This window comes from Varanus komodoensis, unplaced genomic scaffold (assembly GCF_004798865.1).
Source record: "Varanus komodoensis strain SLA01 unplaced genomic scaffold, ASM479886v1 scaffold1, whole genome shotgun sequence".
NCBI lineage: Eukaryota > Metazoa > Chordata > Lepidosauria > Squamata > Varanidae > Varanus > Varanus komodoensis.
The window spans coordinates 6,527,778-6,541,161 of record NW_025335268.1 but is presented as its reverse complement, the minus strand read 5'-3'; the positions used below and the strand labels follow the sequence as shown (position 1 = coordinate 6,541,161).

Sequence of the window (13,384 nt, the reverse complement as noted above, 5' to 3'; positions counted from 1 at the left end):
CCAACATCAGAGACTCTCTGTTCCCCAATGTCCAAATGGCAGCTTGGAGATACAATCACTCATTTGTCACGTTTTCTTTTTTTGGTGTCGCGGGTGGCAAATGTGTTCATAATTTCCCCCTTGTTTCACAAGCATTGCAAGAGCATACTTCCATTTATCCGATATGTATAGTATTTTCTGGTCAATTTTCTTGTATGCTTCAGCTGTCAAAAGGGAGTATCAGTGTATGCAACATACAAGGAAATTGAGAATACAAGGCTTGTTGCACACAGTTGTGAAGAACTAGGGGAGAAATAATAGCAAGAGAATGGAAGGACCTAGCACCCCGATTCAGAAACTGGAGAAAACAGATGAATGGAGTAAGTGAACCAAAGTGTTGGAGCAATGATAATCTCTCACTTGGCAATGTAATCCTCTTGATTTTAACTGTTGAACGAACACTTCTCAGTGTATCATGTAGTCTGAACTCAGTTACAGCAACCGCAACAAGTTTGTGTAATCACAGTAGAGGAGTATAACTGGGTGTTTGGGTTCACAAGGTACTTTGATGCGAATGGAATCACAGGCAAGACAGAATGCCAGCATGTGTTACATCTCGTACTGTTACTGCCTGTGTAAACCTACTGAAGTCCTGCAATGTTTCTGTCTTGGGTGCATCTGCAAGCAAGGCATCTGAGAGATGGAGAGCCAGTCCGCACGTTTCTGGTTCAAAGGATGCAGGGGCATGGGTAGCTCATGTATTTCTAATCAGTTCAACAGTCATGCATGCCTCAGATATTTGCCACAAAGTATAGGGGCATAAAATCAGTCTATGTATCTAGGTTGTCAGCTAAGCACAAATGCAAACGTTCGGAGCTCTTCAACCAAAGTGGTTTTAGGCTGTGTCAAAGCTTGTGCCAAATTTTGACAGGTTTGTTAACTTACACTGCTGAGATTCAGCTGTATTGTTCCCGTTTTCTCGGTATCCAGCTTCTTAAATATCTCTGTTGGGTGGGGAAGAAATGAATAAAGATGCTGAAGCTTCCCGGAAGAAGTAAAGCAACAATAAAAAGTTTCATCATAAGAAACAAAACATAGTTTATTAAAAGCAACAACACTGAATACAATTATGCAGCAAGACATAGCAATAAGCGGGAGAGGCTTTACTCTTCAGACTCCAGTTATGTCTTGGCACTTAAACTTAGAAAAAAACATACTATCCTATACATGGCAATTAGGAGCTGCTGGGCAGGGGGGGGGGGTTGGAAGTCTAATTGCCATGAAAGTGAGGGCAAAGGTTGGAACCAAATGCACTCCAGCCTTTGTGTGACACCGTGTGACTCTGGTCACATCCGGTGTGCAGGTTGGCACTTCGAGACACTCGGTGTTTATGGTTTACAGTTTATACTTACAGCCCAAACACTGTAGCTTTTTGTGTTGTTGTTTAAAAAGCAGCTTACAAAAGTCACATACAGACAGATTTTAAGTAAAGGATTTGAGAGCTTTGTTTCTATTCCATTCATGCGAGGAATGCTGTGCTTTTGACTCTGCACGACAGCATCCAAGGGGAATTCTTCACTCTAGATAGCAGATGATTTGGGCCAGCTGGGAGAAGCATTTGCATTCTGCTGTAACAAAACTTAAGGGATCTTCTTTTGGGGTGGCTGAATTATGTCTGACGTACCCATTGTAGTGCATTGGTTCTAGAGGCACAGCAAAGAGGTATTTGCCATACAACCCGAATGTGTGTTGTAGCAGCAATTCTGCCATGATAACATATTTGAATTGGACACTCAATATGCATCGTCTTAAGGGACTATAATTCGACTCATGAAAGTGTGCAAGCTTGCACTAGGTTGTGAAAAAAATCAGGGCTGTTGGAATTGATTGCACTTTGCTGGTCCCCTATGTAATGCTGCACAATATCCATTCTGCCCACATTTAGGGCTGCTTTGGTTTGCACACACTGCATACAGTATACCAACAATCCAAAGTTGCTATTAAAGATTCCTAAAGTGGCTAATGTTTATTACCTCACAGCAAACCCCAAAAGGTACCTGTGTTGAACATAAGAAAAATTCCGAAATCTGTGCCACTGTAATGCTTTTATTACAAAAAGATGACAAAAAATTATGTAAACTTCAAAATCCCCAGATCCTGTCTTCAGGCAAGATACTATAAAAGTAGGTACATGTATGAGAAAGGGAAACTAATTACTAGATGGTGAAGTCACATTGGAGGTCTGAGGCTAACCCCAAGTCTACAGGTCATACGGTGGTTACAAGGTTATGCTGTCCCTGATACTAGATCCTCTCTTTTGGGATATAAACTCAGCTATTCTCAGAAGGTTTTTCCATTCTGAATAAAGCACACAGGCTAATTCTTCTAGTAGATCACTGAGAGAAATTGCCAGTAATTATTATAGTAAATATTGCTACCTTTGCTGCTTTTTTTTAAAAAAAATAAGACTTGGAGAATACCGTATTTAGCTTTTCTTTACAGGGCTCATTAACAGAAGAGGAGGCATTTATACCACCAGAACCTGGGACTTTGTGGATTCATTCCCCTACATCTACTAGGTAATCCTACCCATTTTGAATTCAGTTGCCTTTTATTACCTAGATCAGCATTTAAAATGATATCCTCTTCATTAATATAAAAACTACTTAATTTCCATATCCACCAGCAAAAGGATTTTTAAAAATATGTTGTGTGGATTGCATTGAAAGCTAGGAAATATGCAGACTTTAGACCACAGTTTTGTTCTGGGAAATGCACATTTGATAAAAGTCTGGTCAAAAACAACTGAATTTTTCACCTAGCCCTTCCTACTCTGGAGTAAACATGGCTGGGTATAGTGCTGACCTCTGAACAGACATCCATAGTATTGTGTCTCTTCCTACTATAAACAGTGACAATGGAATTGTTTTAGAAATGGGTGTGGCTTTGATGGGGGTGTGGCTTAGAGGTATGGCTCTGACTATCTAAATTTGCCATTCACCACTGCGCTTTCCACCATACCTGCACTTCTTCACTGGACGGGGTTCGGGTTAGTTAGTCAGCCCTGCCATGTGCCCCAGGAATGCTAGGGAGGGGCAGGTTCTCTGCGGTCCCTTGGTCTCTTGAGCAGCGACAGAGGACAGAGTCTGCTTCCTTTCGGCAATTCAGTTCCACCAGCCACTGGGGACAGAGTGACTGTTCTGCAATAGCCAGATGTGTCAGGGTGAAATTCTGTATGGAAGACTATCATGGGGCTTCTTTATGGGAATGCAGTCACAACAATGTGGGTACTCTTTAGGTCTCATCATTAGTACATGAGCTGATGGTTTGAGTTAGCCTGGTGATCTTGCCTATTAGGATTGCTCTTATACATGTATAATAGAATGGTGTTTTTTTACTCAATTCAGGGTTCATGTTCAAAAGAATTTACAGGCTCTGTGCCGATGGGCAGGCAGCTTATAGATTGGGGATGTTATAATATACTGCATTATATTACAAGGGAGCCTATGTATAGCACAGCCCGTCCTAGACTCTGAGAACAGCATAAAATAACAAGCCCAGTGAAAACCTTACTTTAGAATGGAGATCTTAACGGAAGCCAATCCTGAAGAGATACTCACTGAACAATGTTTCCAGTCGAATCAAGCACCTAACAAAATTGTCAAAATCTATGATCAGCTGCTCATCAGCAAAACGGGCCACAATGACTTGGTGCAGCTGACAATCCAGCTTAAAGCCTAGAACACACAAGCAAAGAGAAACTACTTGGCACAGGTAATTCTTGGAGGAGACAACTCAACATGGAAACAGCAAGAGGGGAAGTCACTGATTTGTAAGAACAGGAGAGAAGATAAATTCAGATGCCTCAAAAAAAGTCTTATTGGCCAATGTGTTTTGGAAATATATTTCCTCTTCAATAGAGGCAGGGCTGGGCAAAAAACCAGAACGTATTTCTATATATTTTGATACATTGAATAAAAAAGAAAAAGACTTACAAAACCTGGAACGAGGATAACTTTTCCTTCTGGTGGAGTCCTTCTTTATGTGGGTTCCCCATGGAAATAATCTCAGAGAAGCTGCCACTTACTGTCACACCCTCATCTGTCCTGTTGATTTAGTTTCACACCCTTATTGGCAATGCCCCCTCCCTTCAGCCCAGGCCTAGGAAAAAAAGTGGGGGGAGAAGAGAAAGGGATACCATGGGCTGTCTTCCTTAAAGCTTAGAAACGGAGAGCTTACCAACCCTTTAAGAAAACTTAGAATTCAAGGTGCAGCTGTAAAATCAAGTAAATCTTTCACATGGGGAAGAGTTCAGTGTGCAATTTCTATCAAAACAACATGGCCAAAAGGCCAAATATAACAAGTTTATTTTGGGAAAAAAGGGGGGACAAGGAAGGCAATAATTATATATACACACAGAATTCCAAGGATTGTCTAACTTACCTAGTTGTATTAGCTACATGAACAGAACCTTGGGTACCAAAGCCTATGTTGAATTTACTGCAGAGCAGACGATCTGAGAGGGATGGAGCATCTGGCGACAGTTAGAGGAGGTACAGGAAAGCTCAAGCAGCATCGCGATCCTTTTTCAGGGGGGATCTCTGCCCAGTAAAAAGCTTCCCTGAGCAGAGACTGATGGTTGGTCTGTCCAGTGATGCAGTAGCCTCCATTTCTGTTGTTAGTGGTGTGGCTTGCAAATAAAAAAGTGGCTGGATCTACCGTCCTAATGACTGTAATTTTCAAATTAAAATAGCCCAAGACTGTGGACTAAGTTTTTGATTGCATTTTGAAGGCCATAGAAGGAAGATAAGACAGACAAAACTACTCAAGGTGCCCAACAAGGTGCCAACTGGCCAGATGCTTTAGGAGGCACTGTGGCGCTATATCAGTAGTTAGGGGCCAGAGAGATCAAAGAAATAAAAACTTTGATGTGGTCTTTTTACTGGCTATGTTTTGTTTTTATCATCATTTATCAGATGCAGTGTGTTGTTGTGGTGGTTGCTTTGGTTTTTTGTTTTGTTTTTTGTAAGCTGTCCGGAGGCTTTTAGTATTGGGACGACATGTAAAAACGTTAGATAAAAATACATAAATAAATCTGCTGGGCTCACTTGCATTCTTTGCAGTATGGGGCATTTTCAAAAAGAAGGCTCAGAAGTGCAAAACAATCTGTTCTGCACGCCTTGATCTCTCGCCAGTTCAATCTCTTGTTGTCAGTGGAGGACAGAAGACGGGGCTGGTGCCAAGGGTTGGCATGGCGGGGCACTGCTCAAGGGCTGAAGCTCCAGTGGGGCCGCCCTCTTCTGCCACAGCAGCCTGCTTCCTCACCCGCCTCTCAGTCTTGCCCAGAAATCAGTGGAGGTGAGAAAGAGGAGCCACGGCATTCTGGCTCTCTGCCTGTCAAGAAGGGACAGAGGAAAGGGAGCAGCGGCAATCCTGGCAGTGGGAGGGTAGACTCATGGAGACAGCCGTTCCAGGACTCCCCAAAACCAGGAGCTAGCATTGCACAAATGCATACAACAAACCTAAAGAGGACTCCCCAGAGTTGGAATGCGCTCCCCGGAGAGCTTCACCTGGTGCCGAGCTTATATTCTTTTCAGCGCCAGGTCAAAACCTTTTTATTTAACTGTCATTTTAAAAATTAGTATTTTAATGCAACAGACGTGTTTTATTGGCTATATGTTATTTATTGTTTAGATTGTTTTAATGTATTTGCTTTTACTGATGGTGAACCATCCCAAGATGCCATGCATAAGGGACGGCATAAAAAAGTTTTAAATAAATAAACTTCAGTTTGATTGTTTTTCATCCTTATGATGAACTCCTCCCGTTCCTCTAGCAGTGAGTTATCTGAACCATTTGGATGGAAATGCTTTGAAGATGCTTATGAGCGCATCCTTCCCTTCTCAGTGGCTCTGCCTGTAAAACTGTGCTCGCATTTTAATGGCCTTGATAATCAGAGACATCTTTCACTTAGGAGAAAAGCAAGCAATATACACAAGGAACTAAGCAAATCAATTTAATTGAACGCCGTCTGCATTCTCAAAATAGACTCATTTTTCAACCATCGTGAATAACAGGTATAATTGGGTATCTATTTATACTTAATTTTGGCAGCAACACTAAAAAAGACAACAAGCAGGCTGCGGACAAGGTGAGTGGAATAGATAGTTTTTGAGGATTTCCTAAAACTTGCATTGCTCTGAGCAATCACCTGTGGGAGAATTAACTGAGTCCTCGAAGCTGTGTGCACATAGTAGATGGATCATGGTTTTAGCCTGTACCTATGCACATTTACCTGGGAGCAAGTTACATTAAAAACAGTAAGACTTCTGTGTGTGTATGTATATGATTGCACTGTTGATTTGTAAGCCCCTTGGGACAGGGATTTGTATATGTGATTCTGTAAATTTCCATGCATGGTGATGACGCCAAATAGATAAAAGATTAGGGGTGCAATCCCATGCTTATTTAGAAAGAAAACAGTCCTACAATTCCCAGCATTCTCCAGTTAGTAATGCTGGGATGCAGAGGACTTTGTTCTGGCTAAACTTGTCCCCTAAGTCCTCTAACTTAAGTCCTCTAAAAGTCTCCTTAACTCTGCATTGTGGATTTATTTTTTGCTTGGCCACCTTTCAGGGCAGGAACCATCCCAAGGAGATGAAGAACCATAAAACACATAATTGTATCATATGTGAATATATAATTTTTTCTTCATAACTTTAGGGTACAGTCACAGGGTACAAAGAAGTCACACAGTCTTGCCTTCTGCATAAATTGTCTATATCATGAGTAAAAACAGTTCAGATGACTGGCCTTATTATTAACTTATTAGGACATGGATGGCTCCTACTTTAATGAACCAAAACACCTTAATGGAAACACGTTGGAGCGTTCAAAAATTCACAGAACCCACATGAATAACCTAAGGACATGAATCATGCCCAAACTACTGCCCCTTTCTGATTTTGAGTAAGATGCTCTGGATGGGTTTGCACTTTCTCTGAAGGACCACGTTCATCTCTTGGTTTCAGTTTTGACACGAGAAACCTAGGTGACTAAGAGCATCTTTTACTAGTTTTGGCTGGTACACCAGCTGGGGCCGTTTCTGAATAAGGAGCACTTAGCCGCATTGGTCCATGCATTGTAACCTCAGCAGTGGATTACTATAACATGCTCTGTTATAGTAGAGGCTTTGAGGCTGGTCCGGAAGCTGCAGTTGGTGCTAAATGCAGTGACCCAGTCACGATGTGGACCAAGTCATTACAGCATCGAACAAGAGCCGGACTGTATGCCCATATACTGCTGGGTCAAGTTGAAGGTGCCGGCACTAGTGTACACGGGTGTAAGTAAATTGGGACCAGGCTATGTGAGACGCTGCCTTCTCCCTTGCAGTCCTTCCCTGCTGCCTTCCACACTTAGGGGAAGCTCTGCAGGTGCTCTGGAGTCATCTGGTGGCCATGCAGGCGGAGTATTGTGGGTAGTTTACTGGGTCCTCTGGAACACGCTGGCCCTGGCGATAGGCCATGAGCCACTAATGATGGTGCAGTCCGTGATCATACTAAAAACATTCTTTTCCAACCAAGTGCTCCCCATGTAATGCTTCAATACCGAATGTGCTATTGGTTCTGCTTCCAAATACGAGTGTTTGTTGAAACTAATACTGAGTTATTATGAAACTGTATTTTCTATTTGAAGTTGTGCTGTTGTATTGTACACCACTATGGTAAATTCCTTGTTTTAAGGAAAGCATACATTAATTCATTAAAAAGATAAAGGTGATGGTACAAAATATACCTGCTTGTTCTAAGGCCTTCCGCATCTCATAAGAGTTCATGGTTCCAGAGTTATCAACATCCATGTCCCGGTAAATTTTCTGCACAACACAAAACATGAGTCAAAGTTTGCCAGCAGCTCAGAGCAGAAAAATGATTCTAGCAAAGCCTACACTGTACTTTACTGGGTGTAAGAAAAAGCCATAAAATACAGAGAGCTTGCTTGATTACCCTGTTAGCCTTAGTTTTCCCTGCATGAATTTGAGGAGCAATTTTTTTTTTGAAAAATTATTCTAGGGCCCCATAAGCCTGACCCTGTAATGCTGGTCTAATTGAGCACTGATATTGGTTGCATTGCTCTAATAGGGTTTACCACTGGGCTCCCACTAATTGCTGTGCATGCGCAGAGCAATGATATGGGCAGGGTGCTCTAGTGGTTAGAGTGTTGGAGTGGGACTTAGGACATGGGCTCTAGTCCCCACTCAACCATGAAGTTCACTGGGTCCCTTTGGGACAGTCACTGACTCTCAGCCTGACCTAACTCTCTGGGTTGTCGTGTGGATAAAACAGGGGGGGGGGGGGAGGAGGAGGAGGATTATGTTTGCTGTTGTGGGTTCCTTACAGAAAAAGGAGGAATATAAATATAATATATTAAATAGGTAACCTCTGGCTGGATACTGATTCCATGATAGTTCCAGGGAGCTACATTGTATGCACAGTCTTAGGGACCAAAGAAAATTTTAGAAGCCAACTCTCCCATTTGACTTCTTTTAAAGATGTGTTCTTACCTGGTACTTCTGAATCTTTGTCCAAAGTGTGTGGAACTCCTTCAGCCCCAGTTTACCACTTCCATCCGTCTGTTTCAGTTAAGGATCCTCAGATTTCAAACAGCAAAACTTAAATTTTGGGGGAGTGACTGTTTGCTTTGTGTGCCTCCATAGTGGCCTATGTGTCCGGCTGATATTACTTTGCATATTGGTACAGTGCCCTCAATATATACGATGCATCATGTTCTCCAGACGTTTTCAGCTGCAATTCTCAACATCCAACCCATGCTGGCTGGACTTGAGGGGTGTGGAAATCCAGGACATCTGGAGAGCTGCAGTTGTGGGAGCCTGTTTTATAAAATTTCACAAGCAAAACAATCTTTCTTCCACAAGAGTCTACAGTCTAGCCCAGCCTTACAGCTGAGGATGCTGGAATAGCACAACTGAAGGTCACAGGGGGATGTAATGCCAGACAGGCAGAGTGGAACAAGGCCATAAAAAGCTCTGTGGCCATGCTTGATGCTTCAGGATTGTGTAACTGATGGGGTACAGTGGATGCACAGCATGGTTGCCCAGGTTGGTCTATGCTGATTTATGATAGCTCTCCAAGCTTTCTCTCGCTCTTCCCAGGCCTGCTTTCCCAAATCCTTTTATGTTGAGGCCACATAGACATCCTTGAGACTTCTACATGACAAGCATGTCTCCCTCCACTGAGTGACAGTACCTGCTCATATTGGATACTCCCCAAAGTAAAGGCAGTGCCAAGCAAACCTGATTTCCTGTATGGAGTTCTCCATTCCACTCCCTGAGCCCCAGATGGATGGATGGATGGAAGGCTGCATCCGATGCTTTGACAAGCATCTCGAAGCAGTAAGAAGCGTTTCTGCTGCCAGAATGTCAACAAAGCATGCCACCCTTTTCAAATTCACCTTTTCAGTATTCTGAACCCCTCTCCTTCTAGTTCGCTCTGACTGAGTCAACCGGCAAGCACAACTTGGTTGCCCTTGACCCCTTTTAAAGTGTTGGCCTCACAGCCACCATGGTAACCTCGTAACATGTTGGCTGGGCAGTCGATCCAAATATTCTGAAGGATACATCTAAGAGGTCCACCATGATTTTACATGTTTCGATGCTGAAGCCATCTGATTTAATTTCTTGGCCTGCAAACAAAAATAGCACATTTGTTAACTAGGACATATTGCCCACTTCATTTCCCTGCTTCCATAATTATTGTCCCATCATCATCATCATCATCATCATCATCATCATCTATTTCAACAGAGGAAATCCTGGAAAGCAGCAAATGCAATGGCACTGTGTGGATGTTCAAGGTGATTCCAGATGGGGAGATTCTAGTGCTGGCAATCAAAAGGCTACAACCAGTTAGTCTACACCTTCATTAACAGACTCTTTTTCCTAATAAAAAGAAAAAAAATGGAAGAGGTTGTAGGGAAGGGCGATAAGCTAAAGATTATTATGTCTGTCCCCGCCTCCATAAAACTCTGCCAGTGAGGCAGTGGTCAGTAGTAGTTGGAGAGCCAGTGTGGAGTAGTGGTCAGAGCATTGGACTGGGACTCAGGACAACTTTGGGCCAGCCTAAGCTGCATCACAGGATAGTTGTGAAGAAAAAAATGGAGAAGGGGAGAATCTTGTAAATCAGTTTGGATTTTTTTGCAAGAAAAAAGTATTTAAGTAAGTAGTACTGTCTTAAATACTACTGTCACTCCATCTTAACTGCTTCCGTGCCACTCACTAGCACACCAGAAACTGGTCCTTTTAAAAGGCACCACCAAAATGGGCAGAAATTCTCATTTCCAGGTCTCCTGAGCGACTCTCCCTTCTGCAAGCTCTGCTGACCTGCCCCATTCTGGAAATGACAGTTTCCACTAGCTTTCTTACTGTTTTGGGAATCTGTAGTTTCCCATCATGCCAGCAGTAGGTCCCGGTAGCTTAGGGTTGTGGTAGTGGCAGTGAGAGCAGTATAACACACTGTTCAGTGTGGTTGTGCAAGAGCAAACCTTGTTTGGAAGCACCCTCTGAAAGGCGTAAGCACACCCCAGATGATCGCTCCAGACTAAACCAGTGACTGCATTCCAAAGAAGCCCTCTGCGAAACTCTGTCTACATATTGCTGCAAGGCCAGGAAAACATCAAACATCTCATAGCCTTGGCGATGCTGACTCTGGAATAGATACCAGAGAGCTTCCAGGATGTTTACTTTGCAAAGGCTGAGCTCAATTACAGATACAAAAAGAAATGCCAATCAATAACCCACCAGCAGCCAGACAGGGGGAGTCAATCTTGTCTAGCAAAGTGGTGCCAGCCTTCCTGTACATTTATCTCCTTGGATTAGATGTCTAGTAGCTAATGCTAATGACCCCCAGCAAGAATACGAGAGCTAACTCAAGGCAGTGACACGATGGAAAGGAAAAAAGCCGCAATCATAAAACTCAAACCAGTCCCCAACTCACTATGTCCCATCTATCACACTCATCCAGACTGATTAAAATAGTCCAGTTTTACAGAGCACCAGAGGGGAAAAGCAGGTCCTTTGTGAGTAGATGACGCTGGACCCATAAAGCAATTACACATGGGCTTCCAAGAAAATGTACAAGTCACAGGTGGGCATCTTGAGGGTGTTTAGGGGCCATGTCTGTCCTCCAGACCCCCTTGAAGGTCGCACAGCAGCTGCTGCTACAGTGTAGTACTGGCAGTAAAAATATCAGCTGCAACAAAATGCAACAACAGTATTATTTAGCACGACACAAACAAGCTACCCTGCGTTGATTTGGCGTTCTTTAGAGGCGTCCCACCAACATGTTTTGGCAAATTGCAGTGGGCTTTCTGGCGAGGTTCATGAATTTTCACAGAACAGCAAGGTGCTGTGGGGCTGACCTGTAGGGCAGCAGGGACAGCACCTGACTCACAGGTCACCCACCTGGCAGATCTGTGGGAGTGCTCAGTGTTGGTCCACAAGGGCTACATGAAGAACTATGGGGCTAGAGGAGCGTGGGCTGTGAGCTCAGCATGGATGGCTTTCTGTGCCTTCCCCACACACAATCCAGCACCTACCAGGAGCGTGGGAAGCTGCATTGCTGAGCCCAGCCAGTGTCAAGCCCTCTTGTCAAAGTGTTGCCACGTGTGGGGCTGAAAGTGTGCAAATGGGGCCTGTGATACCTGCAGAGTCTGCTGACTCACTTCTGATTTCATGGGCACCTGTGATAGTCCCCATGAACTGTGGATGTTCATGACCAGCTTAAAACCATCTTAACAGGCTGGTGCAAAAGGAGTCCAAGAAGAAGAGGAGGGAAGAACTCACGTTTAGCCAGGACTTTTCTCAGAATATTGCACAGCTCAAAGGCAGAGATCTCAGCATCCTGTGGAAATGGAAGTCAAAGGCAGCACTATGAACACAGTTTGCTTTAAATACCCTCCCTAATATGATGTGGGCACAGTCTAGGTGGCCATAGGATTTTCAGAGCTCCAGCTGCAGGGCTGGAAGTTGATGACCTTGGAGAAGGGGCTTAGGGGGTCATTGTGTGGGGGAGGGGAGGGAACTGCCTGGTGCAGTCACAGTGCAAAGCATCCTGGGAACTCCTTGCTTCTTTTGCTTGTGTTCCCAGACTGAAGCTGCCCTCTAAGTGTGTAGCACAGCATGAGGAGCGTGGAGGCGATGCTTGAGTTGGGGCTCTTTCCACCCGGCACAAGATCCCCACAATCCTCTGCTTTCAGAGGTTTTCTGGCACCTGGATTATATGGTCTTCTTAACCAACCTGTTTTTTTTTCCATGCCAAGTTTTGTACTTTAGAACAGTGGCCCTTAGCCAGAGCTGATGTATTTCATACAGGGCCATATGCCCCACCCTATAGAAAACAACACCACTCACCTCTCCAGCTAATTGTCCAAATAGTTTCTTGAAACTGGGTTCGATTTCATCTTCTGTGAGTTCTTTCTAGGAAGAGAAATTAAGGGAAATCAAAAGAACCTCCATTTGTAAGCAGATTCCTTTTCTAGAGTTACACTAAATGTGTTTTTCTTTGCTTTTGCTGGGATTTCTGTTGCAAAGATGGATTAATATTTAATTTTCACCTTCAATATGAGCTTGAATTCTGTTCTGACTGAATAATGCATACGCCCTTCAGCAAAGCTGTTACCGCTCTTGTGCTGTGACTTTAAGATTACAAACAGTTCAAGGGAAGAATCATATTTGGATGTTTGCTATGAATTGCAGAAAAGCCTTTTGGTCTAATCCAGAGAGGATTATTAACCTCCGTATCAAGAAACAAAGCACAAGGGTGAAGCTGAAACTGGGTGAAGATATATGATCACAGCTCATAGTGGCAAACTCAGGCATTTCTCCTCCTTGCTAATAAGCATGTTACAAACTTGAGTCCACGTCAGCTGCAGACTTGGGGCTTGTCAAGAGAAACAGCTGCCATCTAGGTATCTCCAGGCCAAGGATGGCAGAAGCCTTCCTCATTGTTTTGCACATGCTCTGCAATTGCGCAGAAGTTCAGTGAACTTGAATGCACATACACACATGCATGCTGCACTTGCAACCCGGCTACAGCAAACCATTTCCTCCTATTCAGTAGCATACCTCTTCAATGTTGGCTTCAATTTCATCATCAACGACCCTAAAATACAGAAAGGAAGTCATAGCGAAGCTGGCACAGAGAGATTTAGATGGGCATTGCCCCTTTAAAAAGTCATCTGAGTGCTATTTGGTATTGGTAAGCAACCATTTCCCTGTCCGCAGCAAGTGAAAACTGCTTGTGCAGTGGGGCTTCACCAAACCTCCAGAGAAGCTTTTGAGGGGCTGGAGAGGAGGAGGAGGAGGAGGAGGAGGAGGAGGAGGAGGAGGAGG

The 13,384-nt window shown here is 43.6% G+C and overlaps 1 protein-coding gene across 1 annotated transcript in view; it reads right to left on the bottom strand.

Moving 5' to 3' along the window:
- The window catches only part of LOC123024724 (calpain-2 catalytic subunit), a 55,042-nt gene that overhangs the window by 1,966 nt on the left and 39,692 nt on the right, over window positions 1-13,384 (bottom strand). The window contains exons 13-20 of the mRNA XM_044432845.1: window positions 13,118-13,154; window positions 12,404-12,469; window positions 11,837-11,894; window positions 9,614-9,678; window positions 8,540-8,608; window positions 7,774-7,852; window positions 3,600-3,716; window positions 925-983 (exon numbers count right to left, since the gene is read on the bottom strand). Of these exons, the coding sequence (XP_044288780.1) occupies window positions 925-983; window positions 3,600-3,716; window positions 7,774-7,852; window positions 8,540-8,608; window positions 9,614-9,678; window positions 11,837-11,894; window positions 12,404-12,469; window positions 13,118-13,154 (550 nt within the window). The remainder of the gene's footprint in view (window positions 1-924; window positions 984-3,599; window positions 3,717-7,773; window positions 7,853-8,539; window positions 8,609-9,613; window positions 9,679-11,836; window positions 11,895-12,403; window positions 12,470-13,117; window positions 13,155-13,384) is intronic.